The sequence below is a fragment of the Balearica regulorum genome, chromosome 18 (assembly GCF_011004875.1).
Source record: "Balearica regulorum gibbericeps isolate bBalReg1 chromosome 18, bBalReg1.pri, whole genome shotgun sequence".
In the NCBI taxonomy this organism is placed as follows: domain Eukaryota; kingdom Metazoa; phylum Chordata; class Aves; order Gruiformes; family Gruidae; genus Balearica; species Balearica regulorum.
In genome coordinates this window covers 4,099,957-4,112,525 of record NC_046201.1, presented here as the reverse complement: position 1 = coordinate 4,112,525, position 12,569 = coordinate 4,099,957, and the positions used below count along the sequence as shown (strand labels likewise).

Sequence of the window (12,569 nt, the reverse complement as noted above, 5' to 3'; positions counted from 1 at the left end):
CTGAGGTAGTCAAACAGGAACCCATTTTGCTGCTCCAAATTATGCCTATTGAGGGGGACAGCTTTGGGAAAATAGCTTCACTAAACCCAAGTAAGCTTTCTGTGACACCCTTCCTTCATAAATCAAAGAATTCATACGTGTAGCTAAACAAACAAGTATCTTTGACTTTGAAAACATGGCATAGATAACATCACTGGTCTAATTACTCATAACCGAGTTCCCAGTTTGAGAGGTTTGTGAATAAATATGCTAAATGCTAACTTACAGCGAAAACTAATTAACAAAAATAGATACACCAAACAACATACACACAACTAACTGCAACGAACTCTTAACATTCAAACACTTCTTTCCTGGAGAAACTGGGCTACTTAAAAAAACCCAACAAACCCAAACCAAACCACCAAAGAAACAACAAACAACTTGTAGTCATACAAAAAATTTCTACCAACTGGCAGACATTTGAGAGCAATTTCAGTTTCGTCTGCACCAAGCAGTGCTACAGTTTTGCAATGGTTATCTTCAAATGACCATACTCTGCCAGATCTGTTATGAATTGGAAATGTGGCTATTACCTAGCTACTCAAACAATAATCAAACACAAACCACTGTAAAGCTGTAGTTTTGGCACAACAGTTCTGAGAGAGTTGAAGACAAAAGTGGGAGAAAATGCATAGAATTTATTTCTGGCTGTATAACAAACAATTCTCTAACTTTTATGACCAGCATGTTGCAGGAAAGGAGGTGCCATGGGTTACTGTCACAGCGCTCTGCAGATAGCAACTAAGAGCAAAAGCAAAGGAGAGGGAAGAAAAAAGCTTCCTGTTATATTACAATTTCATCATTTACTAAATTATTTTTACTACTTTTTAAAGTACCTCCATAGTCTGCCAAAATCACTTTTTTATTTTAAAAAAATACTATCAGTTATCTATAACAGTTTTCATATTTCTTTGAATTTTGCAAGATATGCACAAACCTCTCTGCCTTCTTTATATAACTTATTTGCTTCATGTGCTGCAGCAGCAACCTGCTGGCTTTTCATCTGGCTCAACTTGCTATCTGGATTTCGTAATCTTGTGAGCATTCGCGTCGACCCTGGCGTGCCTTTTCCGGCGCCTGGAGAATCACTTCTTTCACCATTAGATTTCTCTCCTGCCCAGGAAAAAAGAGTTTTTAAAACAAACTTAATAATTTTAAGTTTTCTATTGCTGTATGTGAGTTATAAAGTAAAAAGAAAAGATGCGTAAAATGAAAGTTAGAGACACTATTATTACCTATGTCCTCTGAAGTCTGGGATCCCCTCTCTGCATTTTCAGCATCGTCAGGTGTCTTAATGGAGTCATTCTGCCCAGAGCCCAGCTCACTGCTGTTGCTGTTTTCAACATCCGAGTGCAGAGATGCAGCAGACACACTGCTACTGTTGCTAGGGATCATTTGACCAGTTTCTTCTACAAAAGAACAACTTCATTTTTAGTTTTTCTTTTGAATTGGATCAATGCAATTTTTTCTAGTTTAAAATTTTTCATTTAAAAACCAGTCAAGTGAATATCTTTTGCTGGACTGGAAAGTCTCTCCAGAATATTGTATCCATGAAAGTGCCTTTTGTTCTGTTTCAAGCATTTTCAACTTTTACAGCTCTGAAAAACTGAAAGTCATACTTAGATGAAATATGAATATATTTTCAACACAATTTTTTCTATAGATGCACACACAGGGAACCCTCTACTGAGACTTTGTTTTGCTTTTAGAATGCAGATTTCATGAAATTTGGTCTTCCTGTAGTTTCTATGATTTTACCTCTTGATTTTTTTTTGTGCTTTAGCTGTTTCTCAAAGCATACACCTTTCAGTTCCCTACAGTTTTCCACCGAGTCTTTGATTGTGTCGTCTTCAGCACATTAATTCTGAGGAATCCCACAGACCTCAGTTCAATTGGCAAAACTCTCTATCTAAACTCCTCCTCTGCAAACTTAAAATATCAACCTCTTCCTTACAATCTGATGGGTCTAGATGGTGGTTCAAGCTCAGTAAGAGAAATACGTTCTCAGTCCTCAGTTGTCCTTGTTACTGTCTGCTTGACATTATTGCCACCTCACTTGTTGCTAAGGCATACTGCCTGAGCATGATCTTTCGACTAAAGCATCAGTGAATTGCAGCTACTGAGAAATAAATCATGCCAGCTTCCGGGTAACAACCCGCCGTCCCTCAAAACAGCTATGTCTCAATTTTGTGCAAAAGACACACAGCTTAGCTGTTTGAAAAATACAAGATTCTTCTGTTTCTAGAATTCTTCCAAAACATCAGGGATTCTGTTGTTATTAAGGTGACAGAACAAATCCTCCTCTTTGTGAAATATTCACTCCAAGCAGAAAGATGATTAGGTAAATATTTTGGGATTCTTAGAAGATCCCTAACCTGAATGCATCTTGATTTCTGGCTTTGCCAAGTAGGTGACCACCACTGTTTGATCCATTTCCCTTTTTACTAAGAGGAAAAATGGAACCATTTGTGGTGCCTGCTGTTGGGAGGAAAGTGGAAGCACTCAAACTAAACTCTTAATAAGACTCATATCCAAAATGCATTTAACAAGGACAGTGACAGACATTCTCATCTAGATTGCATTTTACTCTTATTTCCCCCTCTTTGGGGGTACCTGCCTCACTGATGCTGGTTCAGTATGTCTCCTTCCCTCTGAAATGAGTCTCAAACTTAAATTTCATAATAGGAACACAAGTATCACTATGAATATAGTAAGTTAGACTGGAGGAAGAACCCTCTCCACACACACATTTTCCCACAAAAAAAGCCCACTAATTTAAAAATAAGTTAGAAGCTTTGGAAGGAGAAAAGTACCTGTGAAAGTATAACAAAGAAATTATGGTAAATATGTAAGTGAATCTTTAAAATAAAATGTGAACCCATAAATGTGTCTGGAACAAAAAGTTACAGGATATGTATCTTTTCCATTAAACCTCTACACAGTTATTTTAACTTTAAAATGGAATAAAAAGTACAAGAACAGGCAAAAATATTTGGTCAAATATCTAAAATGTCTGCTTTTGTCCTGTGCGCTAGGACATTGGAATAATCTCCCCAGGGAAGTGTCAGATTCCCCAATGTTGGACACTTTCAAGATGCAGCTGAACAGGGTGCTGGGCCACCTTGTCTAAACTGTGCTTCTGCCAAGAAAGGTTGGACCAGATGGTCTTTGAGGTCTCCTCCAACCTGGTATTCTATGATTCTATGACATTTTCTGTATTAAAAAAGAGTATTATGAGGCTTGCAGATTGCAGATTAATCTTAACTTTCATTTTCTCCTCCTATTAACAAGTTTATTGTAAGGTTTGGATGCATTCACATTTGCAAGTTCAAGCACTGCAATCTGTATCTGAATGGAGAATTATTTCTGTAGGAGAAAAAGCGTTTATTACCGCTTTTTAAAACATAACACACCAGGTATAGCTACAGCACAGATTAAAAATATTTTTAGATATTTATGAATTGAAAATAAAGTTCTGATAGTTTTAACAGGAATCAGATGTTTAGAATAACATTCGGTTATGTAGTAAAGCTTGTAATAGAATATAATTCTAAATGTAATAGAGTATCTTTCTAAAATAGTACACTAATAATTTATGTTACACCTAATCAAGTCCCATTTATTCCTAAATCTAAAGTTTGTTTGTTTGTTTTTTAATTGAATAGTGTATATTACTACTGTTGAGTCACTGACATGGCAGAACAAAACACATTATTATAAAAAACCCTCTGTGCTTATAATTCTGAAATCTGTTTAAAATTCCTAGCACGACAATTTTAATCTTGACATTTCAGTGCAATGGTTTACTCACGTGAATGAAAATACTTTGTTAGTAATTTATATAGTAAATGAGAGGTTAAAATAATAAACAAGCCAGCAGCAAATTAGAATTTGACATAAACTGATAGAATGCTAACAATCATTATGGATCACTATGGAAAAATAAAATATACAGAAAACAGAACATAAAAAGCTTAGCCATAGTCATCTTTGGAAGGCATGGAAACAAACGCTAATGTCACAAAGGACCACAAATTTCAAGCACTAGTTGCAAGAAAATTAACTTTGAAATGTTAATGACAACGTAGCAGTAAAGGATGGCACTGCAAGCAAACAGCATGAGTGATATACGCTGTGAATGGTTTTAGTGGACAAACCAGATAGAAAAACTGAACAGATTCCCAAAATTACAGAGGCATTGGTAACAGTGCCTTCTGTACCTGAGAGTTCCTGAGGGAGCTCTGATGCCACCTTCTTCTCTGCCACGTTGTTGCTATCAAGGGTTTCTGACTGACACCCCATTGCGTTCTTCCCTTCAGAGCAACTAGTCTCTCCTGCAGAAGGATTTGTGTTGCTGTCATCAGTGCTTGATGTCACAGAGTTACTTTTATCCCCAACGACTGTTGCCTCTACAGTAAAACGCACAACAAAACTTTAGGGATATTCTTTAGTATGTCTTAGGATGTTATTTGGCATCACCCATAGAAAGCAACTTCAGCAGCTTGCTTTGTCTGTTTGATAATGCTGAAAAACATCGAGCTTTCTCCTTTCCCTTTTTTTTCTTTTTTTGCTGAGATAGTATCGTCACAGAATCAAAGCACAAACTAATTCTGATGAGGAAAACAATGTTAAAAATTATGTAATATTGCTTACTACAAACATGTTGATCACAACCTGTAAGTGCCACCTGTACCTCAAGCCAACGTATCTGCAAACTAGCTGTATTTAACTTGAAAAGTAGGAAAATTGGTGAAATTTCTTAACAAGAAAAGCAATTATAATTTACAACCACAAAGGAACTGTCAAATATCATCTATTATTTAAAAAATAATTTGGAGAATCACACAAAAAAATTCACATCAACACTTAAAGAAATGTGAGGATCTTAACTGAAGATTCACTTTACTTAAATGAAGTTGTTAAAGCACAGTCAGAGTTTCTCTACCTTCTGTTTTCACTTTTTCCGCCTCTTGCTCAGTGGGTGTTTCCTCAGTTTTATCCTGGTCTCCAGATTCTTCCTTGCCTCTCTCAGCATCTGTCTGGTCATTATCAACATCACTTTTGGCCTTTTCTGCTTCATCATCCGCTGTATTTTTATCTTCCACTAGTTCTCCTTTTCTTGCTCTGATAATGTCCAAAATTTCATCTACAATAGAAGGAATGTTGTCATCAATAAACAACAAACCACCACCTACAGAGCCACTGAGCAGAAATAATGTGACATAAATACTACTACTTTTCAATGAGACAAAAGATAACATCCAACTTCTTATGACTTTTTCCCCACTTAGAAGAAAGAACTCTAAAGATTTAATTATTGATTTCTCAGAGTTATGCATTTATATAGTGATGACTTAAATCCATTTTTAAACCTGAATATCTAATCTTCATGTCTTTCCTAGAACAAAGTTCAAACCTTCACAGATTCATATTGCTATTTATTGCTCCAAGGTAGATAAATTAAGTTGGTGGGGAACTGCAGAGTTGTGCATTCTTCCACACTTTCCATAATACTGGTGCTGTAACATTTTTGCCACTCCAACTCCCATTGGTTTGTTAAATGTTTATGAGGAGAGAGAGAGAGAGATATAAAATATATATTAAATAAAAGAGAGTACATCAAGAAACATTTGACAGTTAACACAGCTTCGCTCCAACAGCTGGAATGATCATAATCTGACACACCCTAAGCACATCAAGAGTCTGAATCATTCAGGACATCCTGGGTACACGAAACATAGTCCTACAAGGAGTCAGTGCTACGTAGCCATGCTGGTACACCTGCATGATGCTTCTCCATCAACTTGTGTAAACTTCTTATAATAAAGTAGTATTTGATTCAAAGCACAGCATCTATTCCCATTAAATAAAATTTTGTTACCGTTTGCTGCAGAAAGAAAAGACTTGTTGTTGCCCCTTGCTTTATTAGTAAGGTCTTCTGTCACATCCATGTGCCGATGAATTTCTTCACGCATTTCTTCCAGAGTTTTGCATAGGTCAGCTTCCCAGTAATCTTTATCCAGGCATTCGATTAACTCTGCCAGCTGTATCTTTGTGCTATAGTACCAGATTTTCTTTTCTTTCTCGCTTTCTGAATCTTCCTCTCTAAAAATATTAAAAAAAAAATATTAATTTTAAAATACCTGGACAAATGACAAAAATTAGTATCAGCCTATTTTTTGTAGAGAACTATTAAATGTCAATACCTGAATGTGAATAAACAAATCACGTGAGGACACTCATATGCACCCAGTTTAGTACCCAAATATTCCTTTCTCACTTCTCTCTCTTTTTTCATCCCCTCAGAAGTTCTCATGACAGCTTCCTCAGGAAAGCTTTTGAAAAGTTTCCTGAAAACTGGTTTGACAATCTGGCAACAAGGTGTATTCTCATTATATTTACTATTACTGTAACCTGTAATTTACTACTAAGTCTCAATTTGCAATGAAAAAGGGTATGGGTCCTGAATCCATAAAGGGTTTCTGACTGCATATTCAGAAAATAGCAAAGTTAGGAAATTCAAAGCATAGAATGTCACAATCATAAACTATTTTATATTACATCTCTACTGCATTCATCTGAGAGAACACCAATAAGGGACAAAAGAATCATAATACAATCCTTTGGAAAGTTAAGGGATTTCCACATTTTTTATTTGAGGTACTCCTGACACCACGAGCCTAGATAAAACTCCTGGAGGACGACAGTATCAAAAGCATCTCACAACAGGGCCACCAGACCCAAGTGAGGTCCATAAATATCTCGGGTAGCAGGCTCTCCCAGAGTGCTGGAAAGCGTAAGAAGGACACTGTAAGCAGCTCTGAAGAAGGCTGCTTGGCTAGTTGAGTCCTGTTCAGCAGCAGCAGCCAGATTCAGGCTGGCTGTGGGCAGGACCACTCATTTCCACAACACACCCTAGCACTCCCAATACTGTGAACACCGTGAACAGTGAACACCATATGGGGTGACAATGACTTACCAGCCTAGACTTCACATGTGGAAGAGGAGCTAAACTGTTGCACTACCTGTAAAAGCTTTACAAACCTATGACTCGCTAATAATCCTAAACCTAACTGTTGATAGGAATGGAAAGCTGACTGTAGTTTGAAAGATCTACTACCCCTGTAAAGTTTGTTGTGTGTTCTGCTCTGCTGGCTGTCTCCACGTGGCTTATACGCTAAAGACAGTAAAAACTGGCCTCAGATATTCAGAAAGCCAAATAACCAACCGCAAGGCGACTTGATTGTCATTTACTGTTTTCCACATTCTATTTATGAAACAACTGTAATACAACTCAATCAGAGTATTACTAAAATAAGGTGGTTGTGAAGTTAATAATGGCAATATTACTCAAAATTCAACTACTAATTTGTCACAACCATTACTATCAAACAGACTTTTGGTTTTGATGATAAAACCTGGTGTACTGCAAAGAAATACTATCACTTATCTTATAAAGGCCTTTGCTCATGAAAAGCAACTAATTCTACTTCACCCATTTACTCCTCTAGGCTACCAGTAACTTTCCATTAGTTTTAACAGGTTAGCATGGTTGAGTTCAACAAGTTTTCTCAGAAAACAGCTCATTTCAGGAAGACTGCCCACATACTACACATCAAAAAGTAACAGCTGAACATTGACAACCATTTGACTCTATGGAATATTCTATGCCTGTAGACTTCCATGTTAAAGAAAAACTATTTAAACCATGTTTCCCCTAAACCAAGAAAATTATTTACTAACAGTAGTAGGGATGGCAGTACCTTTTTTATTGTTTATGAACAAAAGCTACAGAAAAGGAAGATAAAGGCAAACACCCAAAAACTAAGGTGGAAGAGGAGATGAGAATGCAAGAATACAGCTTTATACAGCAAGACAAAAGAAAAGGATGAAACTCAAAAGGACAAAGAAAGTATGGCTTCTGAATTTTCCCTGGCAAATGTTCAGTGAAAGTGGTGAGAGTGAGACACTGGCAAAGCAGCAATTGTAAGGCTGCTCTGCTCCTTACAGACATGACTGCAGAATATAATGCTGTTGCTAAGTTTACACTTTAATTATTTCTTAACTCAACAGAAAGGGAACTTTAACCTTTCAATTTGAACCCCTAGCTCATTACATGATTACTTGCTAGATAGATACGCCATTTATACATCTTATATGACCTCGATATGCAACAATACGAACAAACGCTTTATATAGTCCCATCATTCCACGAAGCAAGGCTGTGCTAGTGCCCATTTGCCAGACACGCAGCTCAGGCACGGAGGCTTGTACACCTTGATTAAATTTTGATGGTGATCATCCAAGTGTTTTCTTCTTTTCCCACTTTTGCCTCCCCACTTAGCAAATCTGAAACTACTACAGCTATGCTAATACATAGGATGTGTATGTCACCTGAAAATCCCAAAAAGCATCTGTCTTTTCCTTTCCCATCAGTTCTTTGTATTCCAGTGTCACAAAGTTCCATTGGACTGAAAAGCAATTAGCCCGTACCTTCAATTTCCCTCTATAACTCAAGAAAAAGCCTCTACTAGCAGTAAAGGTATGCTGTACTACAGGCCAATAAAACCCAGAAACTGTGCAGAATGAAGACACTGACCACAGAGTATTCTGCAGAAGGCACCTAGATTACACATCTGTCTGTGTGTGATCGGAGTCCTACCCATTAAAGAACTGCTCAGATAATATTCTAGAAATGGGCAATATGGTTATCCAAGAGTATTTTATTTCCCCTTCATTTATACAGGGTTTGGAGCATAGAATTTCCCTTGAATTAAAGGCTATCACAACTTTAGTAACAGAAGTTCAGGAATTAGTTTTCTCTTGACAAAAGCACAGACAGAAAATGAAATGGCACAAGCTTGCTGTTATGGATGCTTACACAAACCTCATCTTTGGTCAGACTTCTGTTCGAGATTCAGGTGTATGCCAGTGGAAGCCTTGGAGTGCTCATTACCAACTCACTAACAGTCACAGAACTACTGCAGAAAGCATTCTTTGTGATCCATTTTGGCAAAGTTAGTTAAGCTTTAAATTAACAATTAAAAGATTTAAGCTAACTTTCCCTGAATGCCTTCTTGCATTGGCTAAAGGGACACTACTTTTACTCTTCAAAGAAATCAGAGATGCTATCATAAAAAGAAGATGGAAAGATACAAATCTATACAAGGACAGATTGCCGATGTTTTTCTCTGACAAGCCAGGCAGATTTGCCAGCTTAGTGCTGGACAGGTCTAGTTAGTCTCCAGGGAACTCAGCTGAGTCACATACATTACGTGAGGCCAGCAAGGGAGAAAGGAATCACACGAATATTTCCTACCTCTTTCAGCCTCCTTCACTACCAGGATCTATTCACTGGCAGGCTTCAGAGGCAAGTTTCAAGACTGACAAAAATGACAACACAGAAGATGCTAGAAACTTCCAAGTAAAGTAACAACAAAGCAGATACACCCCTGCCTGAACTCCATGCTGATACAATTAGAAATGGAAGAATTCAGTAAATTGTTTAAAGTAATCTTATTCAAATGAAGATCCAAAGCCTTTTTAATTAATTGGAGAAAATAGAGGAGGACCCACTAAGAACAAACAGCATAACAAATCTTGCAGGGAAAAAAGCTGAAGCTGTTTTTGACAATAGAGGAAAATACATACAACTCAGAAATAACAATTTGCATCTTATTTTTGCTATCAAAATGAAAGCCAAACAATGTTTCACTATCTTCTTTCATAGACATTTGACAAATCCAATGCATCTCAATATTTCTAGAAAGATAACTTGTTAAAACACTGCAGCAGTTTACTGCAAGTCAAAATCCTAAATTTCCTGATTTGTTAACTTGCAGAAATAAACTTCACAAGCAAAACAAATGCAACTGACCCAGAGACAACGTGCTAAATTTGTTAACAGCTTGAAATGAACCCTCAGGAATTCATTTTCTCTTGCCCCCCCCTTTTTTTTTTTAAATCTTGTTGATATGTGCTCATGGGGATATGCAAGAAGAAACCTCCTCGGTGTCCACTTTTCCATCTTTGTAGAACAGAAGAGGTGGAAAAGAGAAACAAAACTACAATGAATGATGGGCTTAAACAAGGCTTATCACCCATAGCAAGTGACAAGCATGGAGATTAAAGTATCAGTGAACAACAATAAGTTGTCTACAAAATCCTTTAAAAGATGGGAAAACGGGATATGATGGATTTATTAGGGGAGAGGGGAGAAGAAGTAAAAAGCCCTAAAACCCCCTTTGAAAAACAAAAAATTTGCAAGAATTTAGGATTTCAGTTCTCTAATCCCCCGGGCAAGATTTCAAACCAGTGTTTGTGCAGATTATTTTTAGATCTATTAGTTTCCTCTAATGTATTTGATCACATGGCATTGGTGAATACACTATTCATTTTAATAAAGTGGAAAGGATAATATAATTTCATTAATCTCAGGTTTTAGCATTTGGCAGTTATCCTTTAAATTATCCACGATATCAGGTGTGGTTTGATCTTGTTCAGTGTATATATATGCGAAATGGTTCGTTTTGCAGTATAGCATGCTTACTGAATCTAAAGGACATTACAAATGGAAAGTACAGAGTTTAATATCTATGTGAATTATTCAAGTTGTATTTCCCTGGAATTTAGTTAGGTAGTAATTATTTTTGTCCCCTTATAAAGTAGCTTTAGCATAAAGTTTTAAGGCATTTATGCAAACATGTAATTATATCAAAGTTCTATGAAAAGTCTAGTGGAATTGGTTGATTCTGTACATCCCACACCGCAGTGGTGAAGAGTCCTGCTGCTGCAGATCTACCAGAACAACTGTCTATCTGGTTTTACTTCTGATTCCATCAGAAAGATTTGAAAAATTTTTAATCCAAAACACACAGTTCAGAAAGAACTTGTTCTGGAAGCGTGCACAGGTCCATCTACACTAGCAGATGGCACAATACCTAACGGCAACAGGAAGGGTAGGAACTAGCAAGGAAAGAATCTTTCAACCTAGATCATCCGCATGAGAATATGAAAGTCAGGAAGCAATTAATGGATGAACTGCATTTCTTCTTGTCTTTGTAAACATAAAAGTGCTTTTCTATTTATGCTTTGAAATATTTTAATCCCTAACAAAAAAAATCAGTAAAATGGAAAATCCAATAAAGTTTTCTTTTTGCTGTACTGTTTACAGTTCTCATCTATTTTGATTTTAAACGGAATACCGATGTATTTTCACTTTAAATAAATCCCAATTAGGATACAAAACTTACATTGATAAAACTTGATTTATGATTCCTGAAACAGATAATTTGCCCACTGAACACCTAACAGGAATGCAAATAATTTAAAACTGCCACTACATTTAGCCTTTGAAGATGTCTTTTCTAGTGCAGCAAAAATTACTACCAATGTACTAGACAAAAAGAACTGTGACGTGTCGATTTCAAAGGATCAAGAAACATGATTTATTTTAGTTGAAAATACATTGAAGTACTGCCTATATCAAAACCTTCTGAACATCAAATATTCCACTTCATTGGGAAAAAACACATTGTTTTATAAATCAAGTCTAGCAAAAAATAATTACCAATCTGCCTACATATTAGGGGGAAAAAAAGCCTGCCTATTTAACTTAAAATTACCTCCTGAGTGAGTGAATCTCTGGATTTTTTTTTTAATGTTAATTCCCATGCCTCTAATGGCAAGCAGAATATAATCGTTCTGCCAGTACAGTACAGCAGTGAGACAAACCCATCTTTGGAACAACCTTTTCCCCAAGAGTTTGAAAGGAACAATGCAAAAACCATGCACAGAGGACACAATAAGTTATTAAGGCACAGGTAACAAGCAAAAAGAGTATCAGTTACATGTCCTTCACAACCAGGCTTATTGTGGAAATCAAACTTTCAACTCATTTTCTGGAAACAGAAGGTAGAAATTATGTATGAGGCAATGGAAGAATTAGGATATCAACAGCTTCAGGCTGACAATCACATCCTGCTGAACCATCTGAATGATAAGCCACATACCATAGAGCATGTGACTGAGTATAAACATAGAGGATTAAAAAAATAAAAAAATGATAAGGGTATAAAAGATTCCCTGAATCTTTTAAAACATTGCTTGACATTACTGTGGCATTTATAACCTGGAGAAATAAAAAATAATCCAACATGGGCTCTTTTTCTCTTTTTTTTTTTTTCTTCACAAGTGTGAAGGAACAACAGTAATTAATAAGTAAAGCATCAGCTAACAATACATTAGAGAAAGGGCACTGTATTGTGAAGGACTAAAACAAGTCCTTAGAAGTGTCTTGTTTGCAAGAGGTAACACCATCAACAGGCCTCACGATCCCTTTTAAAGATGGTGGCTAATATCTTAACATTCACTGTAATCTGTTTTGTATGAATTTCTGTTAAGGTGTCCAGCTGTGGATTATTTTCTCCATAATACTGAAGGCAAAACTGTATTTCAAGAAATCTAGTAAAATTTCTTTATTTTTCCTAAATTAACAATACCATTGATTTCACTGAAATACAATTTCT

General features: G+C 36.4%; 1 protein-coding gene across 19 annotated transcripts in view; it reads right to left on the bottom strand.

Moving 5' to 3' along the window:
- Nucleotides 1-12,569, bottom strand: part of BPTF (bromodomain PHD finger transcription factor) — a 57,637-nt gene that overhangs the window by 30,434 nt on the left and 14,634 nt on the right. For 16 of the 19 annotated variants that reach the window (XM_075770771.1, XM_075770772.1, XM_075770775.1 and 13 more), the window contains exons 3-7: nt 5,924-6,147; nt 4,988-5,188; nt 4,263-4,451; nt 1,278-1,451; nt 980-1,155 (exon numbers count right to left, since the gene is read on the bottom strand). In XM_075770771.1, the coding sequence (XP_075626886.1) occupies nt 980-1,155; nt 1,278-1,451; nt 4,263-4,451; nt 4,988-5,188; nt 5,924-6,147 (964 nt within the window). The remainder of the gene's footprint in view (nt 1-979; nt 1,156-1,277; nt 1,452-4,262; nt 4,452-4,987; nt 5,189-5,923; nt 6,148-12,569) is intronic. The other 3 variants (XM_075770769.1, XM_075770782.1, XM_075770765.1) reach the window with 2 other exon arrangements.